General features: G+C 53.0%; 7 protein-coding genes across 7 annotated transcripts; 1 reads left to right on the plus strand and 6 right to left on the minus strand.

The window, feature by feature from the left end:
- Positions 1-74: 74 nt before the first annotated feature.
- On the minus strand, positions 75-988 carry J4E87_002780 (uncharacterized protein; the record flags this gene model as incomplete). Its single annotated transcript, XM_049374414.1, has 2 exons — positions 75-806; positions 938-988. 2 exons carry the CDS (start codon positions 986-988, stop codon positions 75-77), a joined length of 783 nt encoding a protein of 260 aa, XP_049235405.1.
- A 1248-nt stretch (positions 989-2236) lies between these two features.
- On the minus strand, positions 2237-3196 carry J4E87_002781 (uncharacterized protein; the record flags this gene model as incomplete). Its single annotated transcript, XM_049374415.1, has 1 exon — positions 2237-3196. One exon carries the CDS (start codon positions 3194-3196, stop codon positions 2237-2239), a length of 960 nt encoding a protein of 319 aa, XP_049235406.1.
- Positions 3197-3697: 501 nt separating this feature from the next.
- Positions 3698-4666, minus strand: J4E87_002782 (uncharacterized protein; the record flags this gene model as incomplete). The annotated part of the gene is made up of 1 exon (XM_049374416.1): positions 3698-4666. One exon carries the CDS (start codon positions 4664-4666, stop codon positions 3698-3700), a length of 969 nt encoding a protein of 322 aa, XP_049235407.1.
- A 655-nt stretch (positions 4667-5321) lies between these two features.
- Positions 5322-6839, plus strand: J4E87_002783 (uncharacterized protein; the record flags this gene model as incomplete). The annotated part of the gene is made up of 1 exon (XM_049374417.1): positions 5322-6839. One exon carries the CDS (start codon positions 5322-5324, stop codon positions 6837-6839), a length of 1518 nt encoding a protein of 505 aa, XP_049235408.1.
- Positions 6840-6967: 128 nt separating this feature from the next.
- On the minus strand, positions 6968-8007 carry J4E87_002784 (uncharacterized protein; the record flags this gene model as incomplete). Its single annotated transcript, XM_049374418.1, has 2 exons — positions 6968-7935; positions 7989-8007. The coding sequence occupies 2 exons, from the start codon at positions 8005-8007 to the stop codon at positions 6968-6970; spliced, it is 987 nt and encodes a 328-aa protein (XP_049235409.1).
- Positions 8008-8328: 321 nt separating this feature from the next.
- On the minus strand, positions 8329-9627 carry SFC1 (Mitochondrial succinate-fumarate transporter; the record flags this gene model as incomplete). Its single annotated transcript, XM_049374419.1, has 6 exons — positions 8329-8494; positions 8545-8983; positions 9069-9264; positions 9339-9388; positions 9446-9493; positions 9561-9627. The coding sequence occupies 6 exons, from the start codon at positions 9625-9627 to the stop codon at positions 8329-8331; spliced, it is 966 nt and encodes a 321-aa protein (XP_049235410.1).
- Positions 9628-10594: 967 nt separating this feature from the next.
- On the minus strand, positions 10595-13485 carry J4E87_002786 (uncharacterized protein; the record flags this gene model as incomplete). Its single annotated transcript, XM_049374420.1, has 5 exons — positions 10595-12221; positions 12272-12511; positions 12558-13249; positions 13299-13407; positions 13475-13485. 5 exons carry the CDS (start codon positions 13483-13485, stop codon positions 10595-10597), a joined length of 2679 nt encoding a protein of 892 aa, XP_049235411.1.
- Between the last annotated feature and the right edge of the window lie 105 nt (positions 13486-13590).

Genomic DNA, 13590 nt, shown 5'->3' on the forward strand with positions numbered 1-13590 from the left:
ACAAACGCTGCGAGGATCTGACCGTTTTTGTTGCATTTCAGTCTTTTTGGAATATTCATACATAGGCATGCTCTTTACAAAGCACCCAGTTCCTTCAACTTGCTAATCATGCCATCCACATCCTCTACCTTGACACCACCCTTCCGTGGTGGTGGCTCGGTAACCTTTACTGTCTTCAATCTGATCTCCGTGTCCAGCCCATAGTCGCTCAGACTCTTCTTGTCCAGCTTCTTCTTCTTCGCCTTCATGATGTTGGGTAAACTAGCGTATCGGGGTTCGTTGAGGCGCAGATCCGTGGTAATGACCATGGGAAGTTTGGCTTTGATTGTTTGCACACCACCGTCGACTTCTTGGACGACTTCGACGGTTTGATCGTTGATTGTGACTTTGGAGGCTTGTGTCGCTTGCGGCCAGTTGAGAAGGCCTGCGAGCATTTGTCCTGTTTGGCCGGCGTCGTCGTCGATGGCTTGCTTGCCTAGAATTACAAGATTGCTCTTTTGCTCGTCTACTACTTTCCGTAGAAGCTTCGCGACGCCGAGTGGTTCTAGAGCGTCCTTCTCTTCTACGACTACGTGTATGCCTCGGTCTGCGCCCATGGCCATGGCTGTGCGGAGGATGTCTTGGGATTTGGAGACGCCGGCGGAGAAGGCGACGATCTCTTCTACGTTGGGGGCATTCGCGTGGTGGGCCTTCTTTTCGCGCATGCGGACGGCTTCTTCGATGGAGAGTTCGTCGAAGGGATTCATCGAGTGCTTGACGTTTGCGGTTTCTACGGCGGTTTGGGCGCGGTTCACGCGGGGTTTGACCTGATCGTGGTGTCAGTGCCATTCGCTGTTGGGACGGCCGTCTTGAGTGCCATCATCCTCGGAGCCATTCTTTCAAGCCTCCAGGTCGAACATGCATGCGCCATGTTTATGTGTTGGTGTAATGGACGTACCGCATAGTCAATGACCCGCTTGACGGGCACTAATATCCTCAGTCCTGACATGTTGTGTGTATTTCCTCCTCAGCACCTGGCAGCGTAATGTTTCGGGGGTATCACCGGTAATGATGTAGAAGAACCAGGGTGGGGGATAGCATCGGAGCTGCTTCTTGCGTTCGCGCTGCTTAGCCGAGGCTTTTTCCGATGTCCGCGGCGGCCTTGGCGGGGCGATATCGTCTGATCAGGAAGCGCCACTCCTGCGCAACTTGAACTGTGTAATTTAATACATGATTTTTCAGGATACTTCGCAGAGCTGGTGGAACTTACTTTCGTGGACGTCTCCCATGTCTTCATATTTGCGGAAGAACAAGCCCATCAGACATGCTGGCAGCTTACTTCCCTGCTTGCTTGTTCACGATGCCGAATCATGCGTGGATTGCCTATTCGTTTGATGAGCTGAAGATTGCTCTGAGCGTATTTCTGTTCTTATAAACAGACTCCATCTACTTATTTCGTACCCATTAGTCCCAGACCCATCTTTTTCGTTCACATTCAAAACCACATTGGCAAGGGCTTCGCACATCATGCTCAATGTTCTCGTCATCACACTAGCAGGAGATCGATCCACGGTGTTTGGTGTATCAGATAAGATTGCGCCTCGCCTGATACAACGAGCAGCGGTCCACGAGTCGCGAACGGTAGAAGACGCTATCGAATGCCTCAGTACAGACTGGCCAAATGTTATCTTAGTCCAGAGCAATCTCATCCTGGAGAACGAAGAACCGAGCACCACGCTACGTAATCACTTGATCGAACGAACCAGAAACGGCTGTACTACAATATTCACGGGATACTTCCATTGGCCAATGTACAGAGTAGACGCCTTCAAGGCTCTCTTCAAGGACGGTTTCGGGCTTCAGTGGGAGTTAGTAACAAGTGAGAACGTAATTACTGATCTTGTACAAAACGCTCCTGGTTTGCTGCGTACCACGGTTCTCTCCGCGATAATGCAGAATCAAGACCTCCTCCTCCGAGGCGTACCTAAAGAACAGGCCGTATACCGTGCTCGACAACAACCGGAGCGTCTCGCTTCAGTAGCCTTTGCAGCAGTAGGCTCAGGAAGGGTGGGTTTTATAGGATGTGGAGGTGACGAAGTGGACAGACTGGTCTTGGCTATGTGTGGATTAGACCGTCCCACAGATGCTCCTGGGAACTCTTTCAAGAGTCACCACGGAGACCATTGACTTTACAGGTGTACTTACGATCCTTCTACATCGGTTTCTGCATTCGAATGAAGATACGTAGATTACATATTCAAGAGTTACCCAAGCCCTCGGCAAACTGTTGACAGCTGGCGCAAAACCCAAAGGTTCTAGCAGCGTTATACTCCCAACACTGCTGCGCATAGTCTGGTGTGGTCGTCCCACAGCCATCACCTAACAGAACACAGTCGTACCCATTGCTAAATGCATCAGTCAGGGTTCCACCCACGCACTGGTCGGTATTCACTCCTGTGAAGAACAAGGTCCTAATACCCTCTTTATCCAGGAACTCTTTGAGGGGTGTCGTGGCACCCCACATCCCGCTCATCCTGTTCTTATGGATCCAGACGTCAGGCCTACTCTCCAACTTGCTGCCTTCGACATACATGGCATCAAGTGGAGGGTAGAGCGCTGCGTTCCAAGAATCGCGCATGAGTAATTTACCCCCCTCTACGGTTTTCCCGTCTGGAAACTTGAGCATCCCGCAGTCAGCACCGATACCACGGTAGAAAGACTGGTTTTCTTTGCCATGTCGATCCATGCTCACGCTTCCTTCTTGGTGTCCAAAAGCGTCGTCGGTTTTGAAATCTGCATCTTCCGGAATGGAGAAAAAACCAAATGCGCGTTTCACAGCTGGCGGCATCTCTTTGGCTTCTTCCTCCGTAAGCCCCCAATTTACCCATACGACCCTGATGCCAGCTTTTCGTGCAGCTGGGATAGCGTACTTGACCAACTGTTCGCAGGCAATGTGACCAGGACCTTTTTGGCCGCGGCCGAAAGCTTCGGAGAGAAAGAAGTTTTGCATGTCAATGATGACAAGGGCGGATTTCGAAGGATCGATTGTGATGGCATCAGCTCGTGTCTGGATGGTGTGTGTGGGCCCGGTAGTTGGTGACGAGTGCGTAGAGGGATGAGTGAGGTCAAAGCCATTCTTGGTAGAGTGCGACCAGAAGTTTGAAGGTGATCCTATTAAGGCTTTTCGATGACTGTTGAGAGGGATAATAGACGACATGATTGTGAGAATAGATGTTATGCTAGATTGAGGTGATCAAAGATCGAGTTTTGACGGTAGATTGTGCTTAATGTCTTCGTGAAGATGCAGAATGGCATGTGTTAAGTAGGTAGATGATCATACTGACGATGAATATAAGTCTTCAAGCAGTCATCGGATGCTGTGGCCACTATCAGAGTGCCAGATAAGGAAGGCCAGTAGCTCACCTGCCGAGGTGGGGTAGGCCGGGGTAGATCCGGAGATAGTCGTTTTGTCGAGGATATGACCAAGATCTCTTTCAACACACATATGTATGTCTAATGCGTAGTACGAGATCGATCTGGGGTGGAGATCGTTTGCGCAGAATCATCGAACAGTTGCGTAATTGTCTGATAGACACTTCAGATGAATGTAGCTTCTGAAACGATACCAGGCTGCGCGTATGAGCGCGGCGAACACGCATGATACACTGGAAGAGAATGGAGTATACAGGCCATGGTCTCCTACTGGTTGTATTGGCTGTTACCGGGTTCCCGCAAGCCGCAACCTCGCAACTTGCACAAGCTGTGGTGCCTCTTCTTTGTAAAGGGCCGCGCTGTCAGAGTCGACTATCATACGCAAATAATTCCTGTATTCTTCTTCATGACCAATAGACTTGTGATACTCCGCAAGTTGTAACATGGAAGGTTTGTGTCCAACGACAGACGCCACATGTAACCACTCTCGCGCAAGCTTCGCGGCGCTTCCGCGTCTCCAGGTCAGTAACCAGTTGAGCGCATGTCGTATGCTACCGTTTTCTAAAACAGACGAGTTCGATGCTGCCACTTCTTGATAGAAGCCAGTGAGGTCCAGTATGGCTTGTCTGTGACCGGATGCTGCTGCTTTGCTCGTATACCGCAACCACTTTTCGCTTGCTTTCGGCTCATAGGCTGCGAGTTCGTAGTATGAAAGCGGATCATCACCTTCGAGAGCGCCTTTCTGGAAATATGACTGGGCTTCTGCCTGTACTTTCGGATCTTTGTCTGCCTTGAGTAGATAACCGAGCGCATTCCAGGGTGCTATAAGGGGAAATTGCATCGCATGCGTTAATGACCTTCCAGTTTGATCATTAATAGTTGAAGGCTTGATGGCTTCTTGGTATGCTTTTATGGCCTCTTGCTTCTGTCCTGCTTGCTCAAGGAAGAGTCCTCTTAGAGTCAAAACTTCAACTACCAGAGTTGGAGTCTTTTCCAAGGTCTGCAAGTCAATCGTGTCGAGCAGCTGGCGGTATTGGGCGATATCTTTCTGTGGAAAGAGCCTTGCAATCTCTTGAGCGGGCTGGTTGCCCAAACTGCCAAGGTAGACGACAGTCAGGATGTGTACGATCGCGAGAGGATCCCCAGCTTGCGCACATCCTTGCAGAAGCATAACAGCGACTTCTTTGTGCTGACTAGGAGGCAGTCGAGCTCTTATCTCTGGATTGCTGAGATCGGGTACTTTGAATGTGGCCATCGCAAGAGATGTAATATCAATTAATCGGACGTTGTATTCTGCTCATGTCAGTGCCATCTATAGAGGGGAGTATGGGCCGCGAACCTACTCTCGACTATCCGCAAAACGTTGTCGCTATGGGAAGTTGTTTTCGTTTTCGCAACGAAGTCATTATAGATGCTCAGAGCCGTCCGCGGCTCGATATTGAGTACTTTTTGTTGCTTGCATATGGTGTAGAAGCCCAGTCGAGCGCGAGTATCAACTTCAACACGTGCTTTTGGATCCAATTTTCGGTTGATGGAATAATTCTGGGTTCGCATGCCTGTTGCAAGCCAATGCGAGGCCATTGGATATCTCGTAGCATTGTAGCGGATGGCTAGAGTTGTTTGACGCGATCGGCACGACAAACATGGCTCTAGACGCGCGAATGCGCTTGCTGAGCGTAATACTGCGCGAGGAGTCGACATAGTTACGAGATGACTGCCCGATAGTTGGTGAATGGCGATGCGGTGATCCTTGGGATTCACCAGGCCCGCTAGTCTCGGGGGTCCGCAATGGCCGCGAAATCTTGGCACGCCAGAATCTTTTCCACATCGCGCGATCCACCAACGCAGCAACGACAAGAACAGCCGCGGTTCGTACACGACGCGTACCAACCCACAGCAACGAAGACGCAATGGTCACTACACGAGGCGGAACAGAGACGCCAGGCGCACCGACACCGACGCCGCGCAGCTCGACAAGGAAAGCCGCAGGAAAGCGAGAACTCGAGTCGCTAGAGACGCCGACACAAACGAAAAGGCAGAGGAAGTCTGCGCCGACGTCGTCCTCCAAGAAGAGATCTGCCAAGCAGTCGGCCGATTCGGATGCGCCTTCACAAGGACTTTCGCAAGAGTCCGTAGAAGATGTCTCGGACACAATCGCTGTCGCCGCGGCGCCTGCGACCCAAGACCCTCAGACGCCGACACAGGATGGATTTCTGCCACTCCGACGCCGATCGAGCCCCCACGTTGTAGTCAGCAGGAAGTCGCCGGATGATTCGACGGCCACGGACAGCTTCGGTGAAGGCAGGGAAGAGGCGCCAGCAACTTCACAAAATCCGTCCTTTTACACACCAGCGCAGCAGCCTGGTTCAAATTCAGGATCAGTATACGCGACGCCCGCCACAACATTTAAGCAACCTGAGGGATCACCTACACCCAAGGCTAAGACGGGAGATGGCCAGACGCTAGTACCAGGCTCAGCCAAGAGAGGCAGAGGCCGCCCGAAGAAGGTTGTAGAGACGCCGTCCAAGTTCCCCGACGAGATTCCAACGTCCTCGTACGAGAGCAGCACAGCTCCTATACCCTCGCAAGGCGACGCGCCTCCTTCAGCACAACCTGAAAAGACGCATAGACGCTTTGGTAGCGAGGAGCCTGCCGAGTCGCAAGATTCGCCCGTTGCGATCAAGCAAGGCCACAAGCGATATGAAGCTTCTCAGCCCATCGAGTCACTACCCCCAACGCAAACAAGCCAAGTCGACCAGGACGAAGCAAGCGATTCGGACGACGAAGCCCCTGAGGTAGTCACCACAGCTGCTGCAAGTTCGAAAGCACGAGCTACGCAAGCCGAAGCCGACCGCGCGCAGCAAGCTCAACAAGCAAAGGAACAGGCTAAGCGACAAGCGCGCGAGGAACTCGTTGCCGCCCAACAAGCTGCAAAGCGCGAGCGTGAGGAGAAGAAGGCGAAGAAACTGGCAAAGAAAGCTGCCAAGGAAGCAAAGGCTGCCACCGGCCTCCTCGACAAAGAGCCAGAAGTTGCGTCGCGCATGGACATCGACGTATCAAACGGTCTCCTGCCCGCTTCCCTCCTCGAGACCATCGACGACCAACGCCCTCCCACGCCACCGCCCCAGCGGCGCGGAAAGACGGAGGAGGAACTTAGGAAGGAGAAGCTCAACCACCATATCAAGTTCCTGGAGCGCGTCGACAAGCCAGCGAAGGATGTGAAGAAGGGCAAGCTCAGCGTAGCGGTTTTGGCACAGCAAAACCGGGTGCTGCCGCCCAAGGTCAACAGGAATACAAAGAACGTACGTGAACACTGGTTGAAGGGGCGCGAAATGGACAAGAAGGCAGGGAAACCCGGCGTTAGGTTCGGGAAGAAGATAGAGAGGAGGCCTCATGGTAACCGGGGTTTCTTGAGGAACGGAGAGTAGATAGTAGCACAGTGCCAGTCGAACTTGTGCAGTACGATGCGAATGATATCCATTGTCATCTTGATGGTTATGATTTTGATGATAGGTTTTGCCGCCCATCGTGTTGTCCACATTCATGCTTTTACCACCTACCGCCGTCCAGGTCTCTTTGGCTTCGCAAAACCCTTGCTCTCCTCCTTCTTCTCCACCTTAAACTCGTCCAGGATAACCTGCTCAGTAATCTCATCCGGATCCGTCGCCTCAATCTTCTTCTCCACCTTGAGCCCACCATCGTTCTGCGCCAGACTGACCACATTACCCCTACTCGCTGCATACAGCATCCTCTCCCTAATCTTCGCTCCGCTCGGACACGTCGAGATAAATACGATACTCGCGGCAGCGTCATCATGACGGTAGAACGAGTACCGCGGCTCCTTGGCATCGATAGCCCGTGAGAGAGTCGAAGGCGTCGCTGACGAAGAAGACACAAGCTGCAGCGTCTCCGACGCGCCGTCCATGCGCAATTGCACGAGGTTATCCGTTCCACCCTGTCCCAACTTCTTCAACGCCCCGCCAATCTCATCATCAGCCCGAATGGCGATTCTGCCTCCTTGGGCCAGACCCTGGCCGCGTGTGCCTCTGCTCTCCAGGGCCTCGGCATCCTTGATATCCTGCAGCGACTGTTCCTCCGCTGTCAGCGGATTATCAGACGCTGTGTGCGCAATGTGTTTCTCCCAGCCCTCCGGCGTGAGCTCTGATGCTTCGGTCGTGAAGACACTCTCGCTGAAATGCTCTCCGCCTAGTTCACGCACGAGAGTGAGGCGCGTGGATGCGAAGAGCATTTTCTGGCGTACGGGCGCGGCATTGGGTACGTATGTTACGGCTACGAGAGATTTGTCGGGCGAGGAGAGCGAGTCGGCGCGGCGGAGGAGGATGTAGAGTGCGGCATTGGGCTGGATGTGGGATTGGAGATTGGAGAGGTCGGCGAGGAAAGTCGATGCTGACGAGGATATGGTGTCGCTGGGGATGATAGTTTCGCTTTGGATTGTGGCTAGGATTCCGCGTTGCGAGCTTGAGGTTATGAGGCTGCCGACGGCGGATTTGAGCTCCTGGGAAGCTATGGGGGTTGTTAGTGGGGTGCGAGGTTGGAACGCGCTGGAAGATCGTTACCGGAGATACCAGACTGCATCTTGGCAAGTCTCTACTGCACTATATTCTGTGGTTGTCGGGACACTCAAAGTAGAGGCTGTAATGTTGTTGAATGCACTGATTTCAACGTGTACACTGACGTCGAACCAGCGGTGATGCTGTACTATAGTGGGGCAGGTGGGCTGGACGGCCGATGCACCTTGGCAGCCCTGCTTCCATCATGCAGTCTGGTCCCTGAGTGGCGTTTCTGAAATTCATTTGTTGTTGTATTTCACATGAATTACAGGCTTCAACATGCTTGGAAATCAACCTATGCTTATCGAAGGGCGCTCTTCAACGGACTGTGAAACACAATGCAAGCTCACTCCTCATATGCCCCACCAGGGAGCATCTCTCTGCCTTTCTCCAACACACCCTTCAGATATTCGTACACGGTAAATGTGACAGCTTGACCGGGGGCTACTCGCATCACACGCGGTGTGATACCCTTGTAGAAACTGCGGATACCTTCTTGCTTCCACATGTCGCTGTGAATTGTCAGCTAACACTCGGAAGTTGGTTGCGCTCGAGAACTTACTTTCCGATGTTTACTATCCTCTGAATAGCAGTTTGACCTGCCTCCGCAGGCGTCTTCTGCAACCTCGTCTTGATGGTGTCGATCGGCGCGTTCGTAAACGGACCAACAGCACCACTAATCAGACCGATCAAACTCGTCTCATAGCCCGGCAGATCTGTTGTGCCATGGTACTTCTGTAATTGTGCCCTGAGTTCCGAATATGCAGTGAAGTTTGCCGCTTGGTTTGTTCCCTGGCGCAAGGCTGTGAGCGAGACACCACGCCATAATGCGCCTGCACCTTCTTCCTTGATGACAGTATACATGGCATGCGCGGCGTTTCGGTACTTGGGTATATCGAGCGGATCGGCCATCGAGTGGTGCTGCGCTTGAAGACGGATCTTGACGACCTCCATAGGTGTGACGACGAGAACGGCCTCCGTGACACCAGCGGCAAGGCCAGCTGTAGAGTGTTAGTATTCGATCATTGTTGAGCAAACTCTGTATCGAAGAGATGCGCCTTGCGATTCCGCGAGCTTCAGACTTACCCATAAATGTAGATTTTGACGCGACATTGCCCTCTTTGTCCGCTAACATCTGCTTATACCACTCATAACTCGTGAAGCGTATGGCCATCTTCGGGACGATGCCTGTGAGAACGGCGCCTAATCCCTTATATAGGCCTAATGCTGTCTCTCTCTTCACGATCTCGGTTCCGGTCGTAATGAACCCGCGCTTTTTTGCCTGTAATGTACACCAATCAGTGACGTTCTGGATAGTGTATGCCGACTGCTTCGAAAGTATAAGTTGGAACATACTCCTGGAGCGCGAGCTCGTCTTGACAATTGCATGCGGACTTTGATCGTATCTGATATCCAATTAGACTTGACGCGCAGATGATATAGGCTTAGGACTTGTAACTCACCGAGAGGATGACACGCGAGTGCCTCCATCATTCCAGCACCACCACCGGCTTCATGTCGCGTCAGCATCCTGCCATCGCGGTCGCATACCCTCCAAATTCCCAACTTGAGGCTTACCGATCAAGTTTGTGGCCGCCGACGCGGGCTTCTTGCCGCCAGGCCCTTGTACTGATTTCGCAGACATGTTGTGTAGAGTTGGGAGCGCAAGGGTTCAGGAAGGTGTTTGCTGCGAGGAATTGGGACCAAAGGCCGTCCAAGGCACGAGCACGTGGGGTTACACGAGATTATGACACTGAAGGAGCGACCCTGAGCTGTAGCCCAATTTTCGGAATGGGAGCTGTAATGCGCTTTAGAAACCTCGGCTTCTAGAGATGACGACAGAGGGAGAGCAAGCAAGCTAATCAATAGCAACAGCCATGCAACGGGTATCAAGAAGGAGACTCGAAATGAGGTTTAGGAAAGCGAGAAAAGCACGAGCGCAAGGAAATCATTCAGTCATATTCCATACATTGCTGATCAGAAGCCTGCCTTGACTACCCGCGGGTGTGAGGACAAACACCCATTTGCTCCGCCAGCCTCGGCCCTTGCGTGAGCCCAGACCGCGTGTCTTAGTGTCGACTGGCACGCGTTTGTCTGGCAGCTGGCAAACAATGGGGTACCTTGGCAAACCCCGGATTTCGCCTTGGGTGGGCGAGCGGAAGTTACGATGCGCTGATGTCGTTCGGCCGGCGATCGGCTCGAGGAATTACGTTGCCGAGCCACAGTTGCCCAGCTGCCCAAGCAATTGGCCGTTCATCATGGCCTGCTTGGGATGATAGCACATGCAATCCTGGTGTTATGCCTGAATTCGAGTCTCGCGTGTTTCCGGGTTCGCGCTTTCACAAGCTCGTGTAGGCGAGCGTCTGATGATGGATGAGGGGTGGAATGATCGACATGTGAAAGTGTGGGAGATGACGTTGGAGGGGCTGTCGGAAACTCTCCGCTGCAGAGCCCATCCCGAAAGCGGCCGACGTGCACGTGCGCGAAGATGCCTCGGAAGATGCCTAGGTAATCTTGACTGGTCTACAATATGTTCCTCGGGACGTACTGAAGAAGAGATGAAAATGGGTATATTCTTACTACATCAAACGCTTCCCTCGGCAAACCTACAATCAGATGAATCTGACCTCATTGAACAGGCTTGACCTAACCTGCATCAACGCAACCAGCTCCAACACAAAGTTCTGCAGTATGACCACGTTTGTGATGATGTGCAGCAAGCTCGCCTCTCGAATATCATCGTCTTCTGTATCCTCAGCACCAGTCGCCGCTTCATCAGAAGGTTCCTTTGGTGGTGGTTGGAACTTCGATAGCATGACTTCTACCTCCTTCGATCCAGCCGGCCGGCGGAAGCGAATGCGTCTCTTGCCGAACTGACTCATCCTGATCTGTGATATGCTAGCATCGACGTCGGACATCAAAGAAGGCTGCTGTACGGCGTATGTTCCTGACATAGGGGACGATGCTCGGGCAGGTGAACCAACGAGCGTCTGGCCTCCATATCTTGATGGTGCGGGTGATGTAGTGGGGGTGTTCCTTGCTTCAGAAAGAGTTTCCTTCCTGCCTCTCGGAGATTGCGCTCTGGAGGGGGTCGTCGGTTGGTTACGTACGTGTTGTGGTATTTGCGGCGTCCAAGATCCAGCTGGAGTTTCTGAGGGAGGTCGCGCAGGCTTTGACTGGGGCGTCGACATTTTTGACTCCTCTACGAGATCCTGATGGAAGCGGAAGGCATGCTTACGGTTCGCGACGTGCTCGTCCCAGTCCTTGATATCGCTGCGCAGGGCATCGACTTGCGCCTGGAGACGTTGCAGACATGCAAACAGCTGAGGGGTAGCAGAGGGCTCCCATTTCGGAAACCTTTCTGCCAGGAACATGGCGCGCAAATTGTCATTCGTGAACGACTCGACTTCAGGACTGTCGCTTTCGAAGTGGTAGTCGGCAGGATCCACGGATAACCATCCTTCCAGACGCAGTTGTGAGCAGGTGCCGAGCGTAATCAATGCTTCAGTAAGCGCCAGATTTGTCTCGACATCGTTCGTAAGGAACCTCAGAAGTAAATCCATGAGAGACTGGAAGAGCGGATCTTCTGGAAGCAACTGATGTGGATCCACCTCTCTAGCTGAAGCTTCCGTCGAGTCGAAGTATCCTGGACTCTTCGATGACGTCGTGGGTAAAGCGATGGTCTTCAAAGAGCAGGGATGTGACTCCAACAAACTCAGAGTATCTTTTAGATAGTTCTCGTACGCTTCATCAACACCTTCCAAGCCGGCGAGATCGATGGCGAGGTTTAGGTACAGCTCAAGCTCCTTGTTCAGGGATCCAACAGTTCTATTGTGTTCTTTATGATGCAAGTTCATCACCTTGACGAGAGATCCGAGAGCGTATCCATGGCTTTTGCTCAGTATCACAGTCGTCAACTTCAATGATGCAATGACCGTCTGTGGATTGCGCGATGCGGTGCTTCCCAAGACCAAGTCGACCAGATTAAACAAGGATGGGTTCAATTTGTCTTCATCCTTATCCGATGCAGTAAGCAGCATAAGTGACTGACGGCGCTTGACAGCTGCGGGGGACCGTGGTGTCGTGGTAGACGCGTAGTCCAGGAGTGCGAGTAGATACTGAAGCATCATGTGCACGAGCTCGGGGTGGTCAAGCGCATCTAGTATATGGCGAAGGTACGTAAGTACTGCGACGGATGAACCGCCATCGGCGTCGGACGACTCAAGTAGTGAAGGGTATCTGCACGGAGTCAGCTGTGTACATATTGAAGACATATGAGAGTAACACACAATAGCTGCTGGAGGAACAAAGCTTGGAAGTGGTCAATCAATGTTACTCTGACATCCAGAGATCTGCAATGCTCGAGCACATCTTGCCAGAAGGCAAGGTAAGACAAGAAGGTGAGAAGATGGCTCTGGAAGTCGGGTGTGAAGAAGTTCTCTGCTTGTGGATTGGGCTGCATCTCGGTGTAGTCGGAGAGTAGTAAGACAGGAGGCAGGTCATGCGCGGGGTGGAGTATCGACAGCTTTCTGGGGAATGTTAGCTTCGTTGTCTCGGGTTCGGTGCGCTTCATACCTGCTCATCTGGCTGTAAAGTGCTCCCAAGCCAGTCGCCATGAGCGTAGGCAGATCACTATTGACGATCCACTGTTCCAGATCCATGGACCTGGACGCAGACTCGAATATGTACAGCAGTCCGGTGCGCGCAAAATCCCCGATACGGCCTTCGTGGTGGACATGGTCGATGAGCTGATAGCACAACGGGAAGTCCTCTTTCTGTGTGACGCCGGCGAAATCGGTTTTGGGATTCAGCACTCGTCCCTCGCTGTTTGCGGATGTAGTCGTGAACCAGACATGCAGAATCTCTGGCTGTAGCCGGATCTTGGCTGCGATGCCGAAGAGCAGCTCCACGATGTCGGCCTCGATGTCCTCTCCTATGCCCATGCTGCCAGATCCGACTGTGCGGTCGATGAAGTTCATGAGCGAGGCGGCGAAGACGTCGTTCTCGAGGAAGTCCTCTTCCTCGCTGTCGATGAGGGCATTGTAGAAGGCCACGGCGTCCCTAACGGTACCCTCGTCGTGTGCCGTCGCCGCGATCTTGGAGACGGCCGTGTATATCTGCTGGGCGGCGGCGAACTGGAGGCACATGTGCGGCGCGGGGGATCGCGACTCGTCGCTGAGGATGGCTGTGAGGGCCTGGAAGCCGCGCCGGATGTTGCCCAGCGCTTCGCGGTCGTGGGCGAGGTTGGTCGACTTCTGCCATGTTTGCTGCCATGTGTCAGACTCGCAGCATTTCGAGTTGCTCAGCCAGGCGTACCAGTATCTGATTGTAGCGCTGGCGGAAGCGTGCCAGCCGCTGTTGCGGGTTGTTCGGGGCGGCCTGCTTCTTCTTCTGGGACGACCCGCCGAGTAGCCTCACCCACTTGCTGTCGTCAGTGCGCGAACCATAGCTGCAGCAGGGCGAAGACGTACGAAATCCATTTGATGTCCTACTCACCCCGCATTTGCGCCGTGTACGTGGGGTCCAAGGGTGGAAAGGAGTGATGTCGACGCGGAGCGCGCCGTCGTGGAGCGAGCTCGAAACCAATCGCGTTGCATCCTTCTCCGCA

The sequence above is a fragment of the Alternaria ethzedia genome (genome assembly GCF_023757985.1).
Source record: "Alternaria ethzedia strain BMP 0044 chromosome Unknown scaffold_5, whole genome shotgun sequence".
NCBI classification, from domain to species: Eukaryota; Fungi; Ascomycota; class Dothideomycetes; order Pleosporales; family Pleosporaceae; genus Alternaria; species Alternaria ethzedia.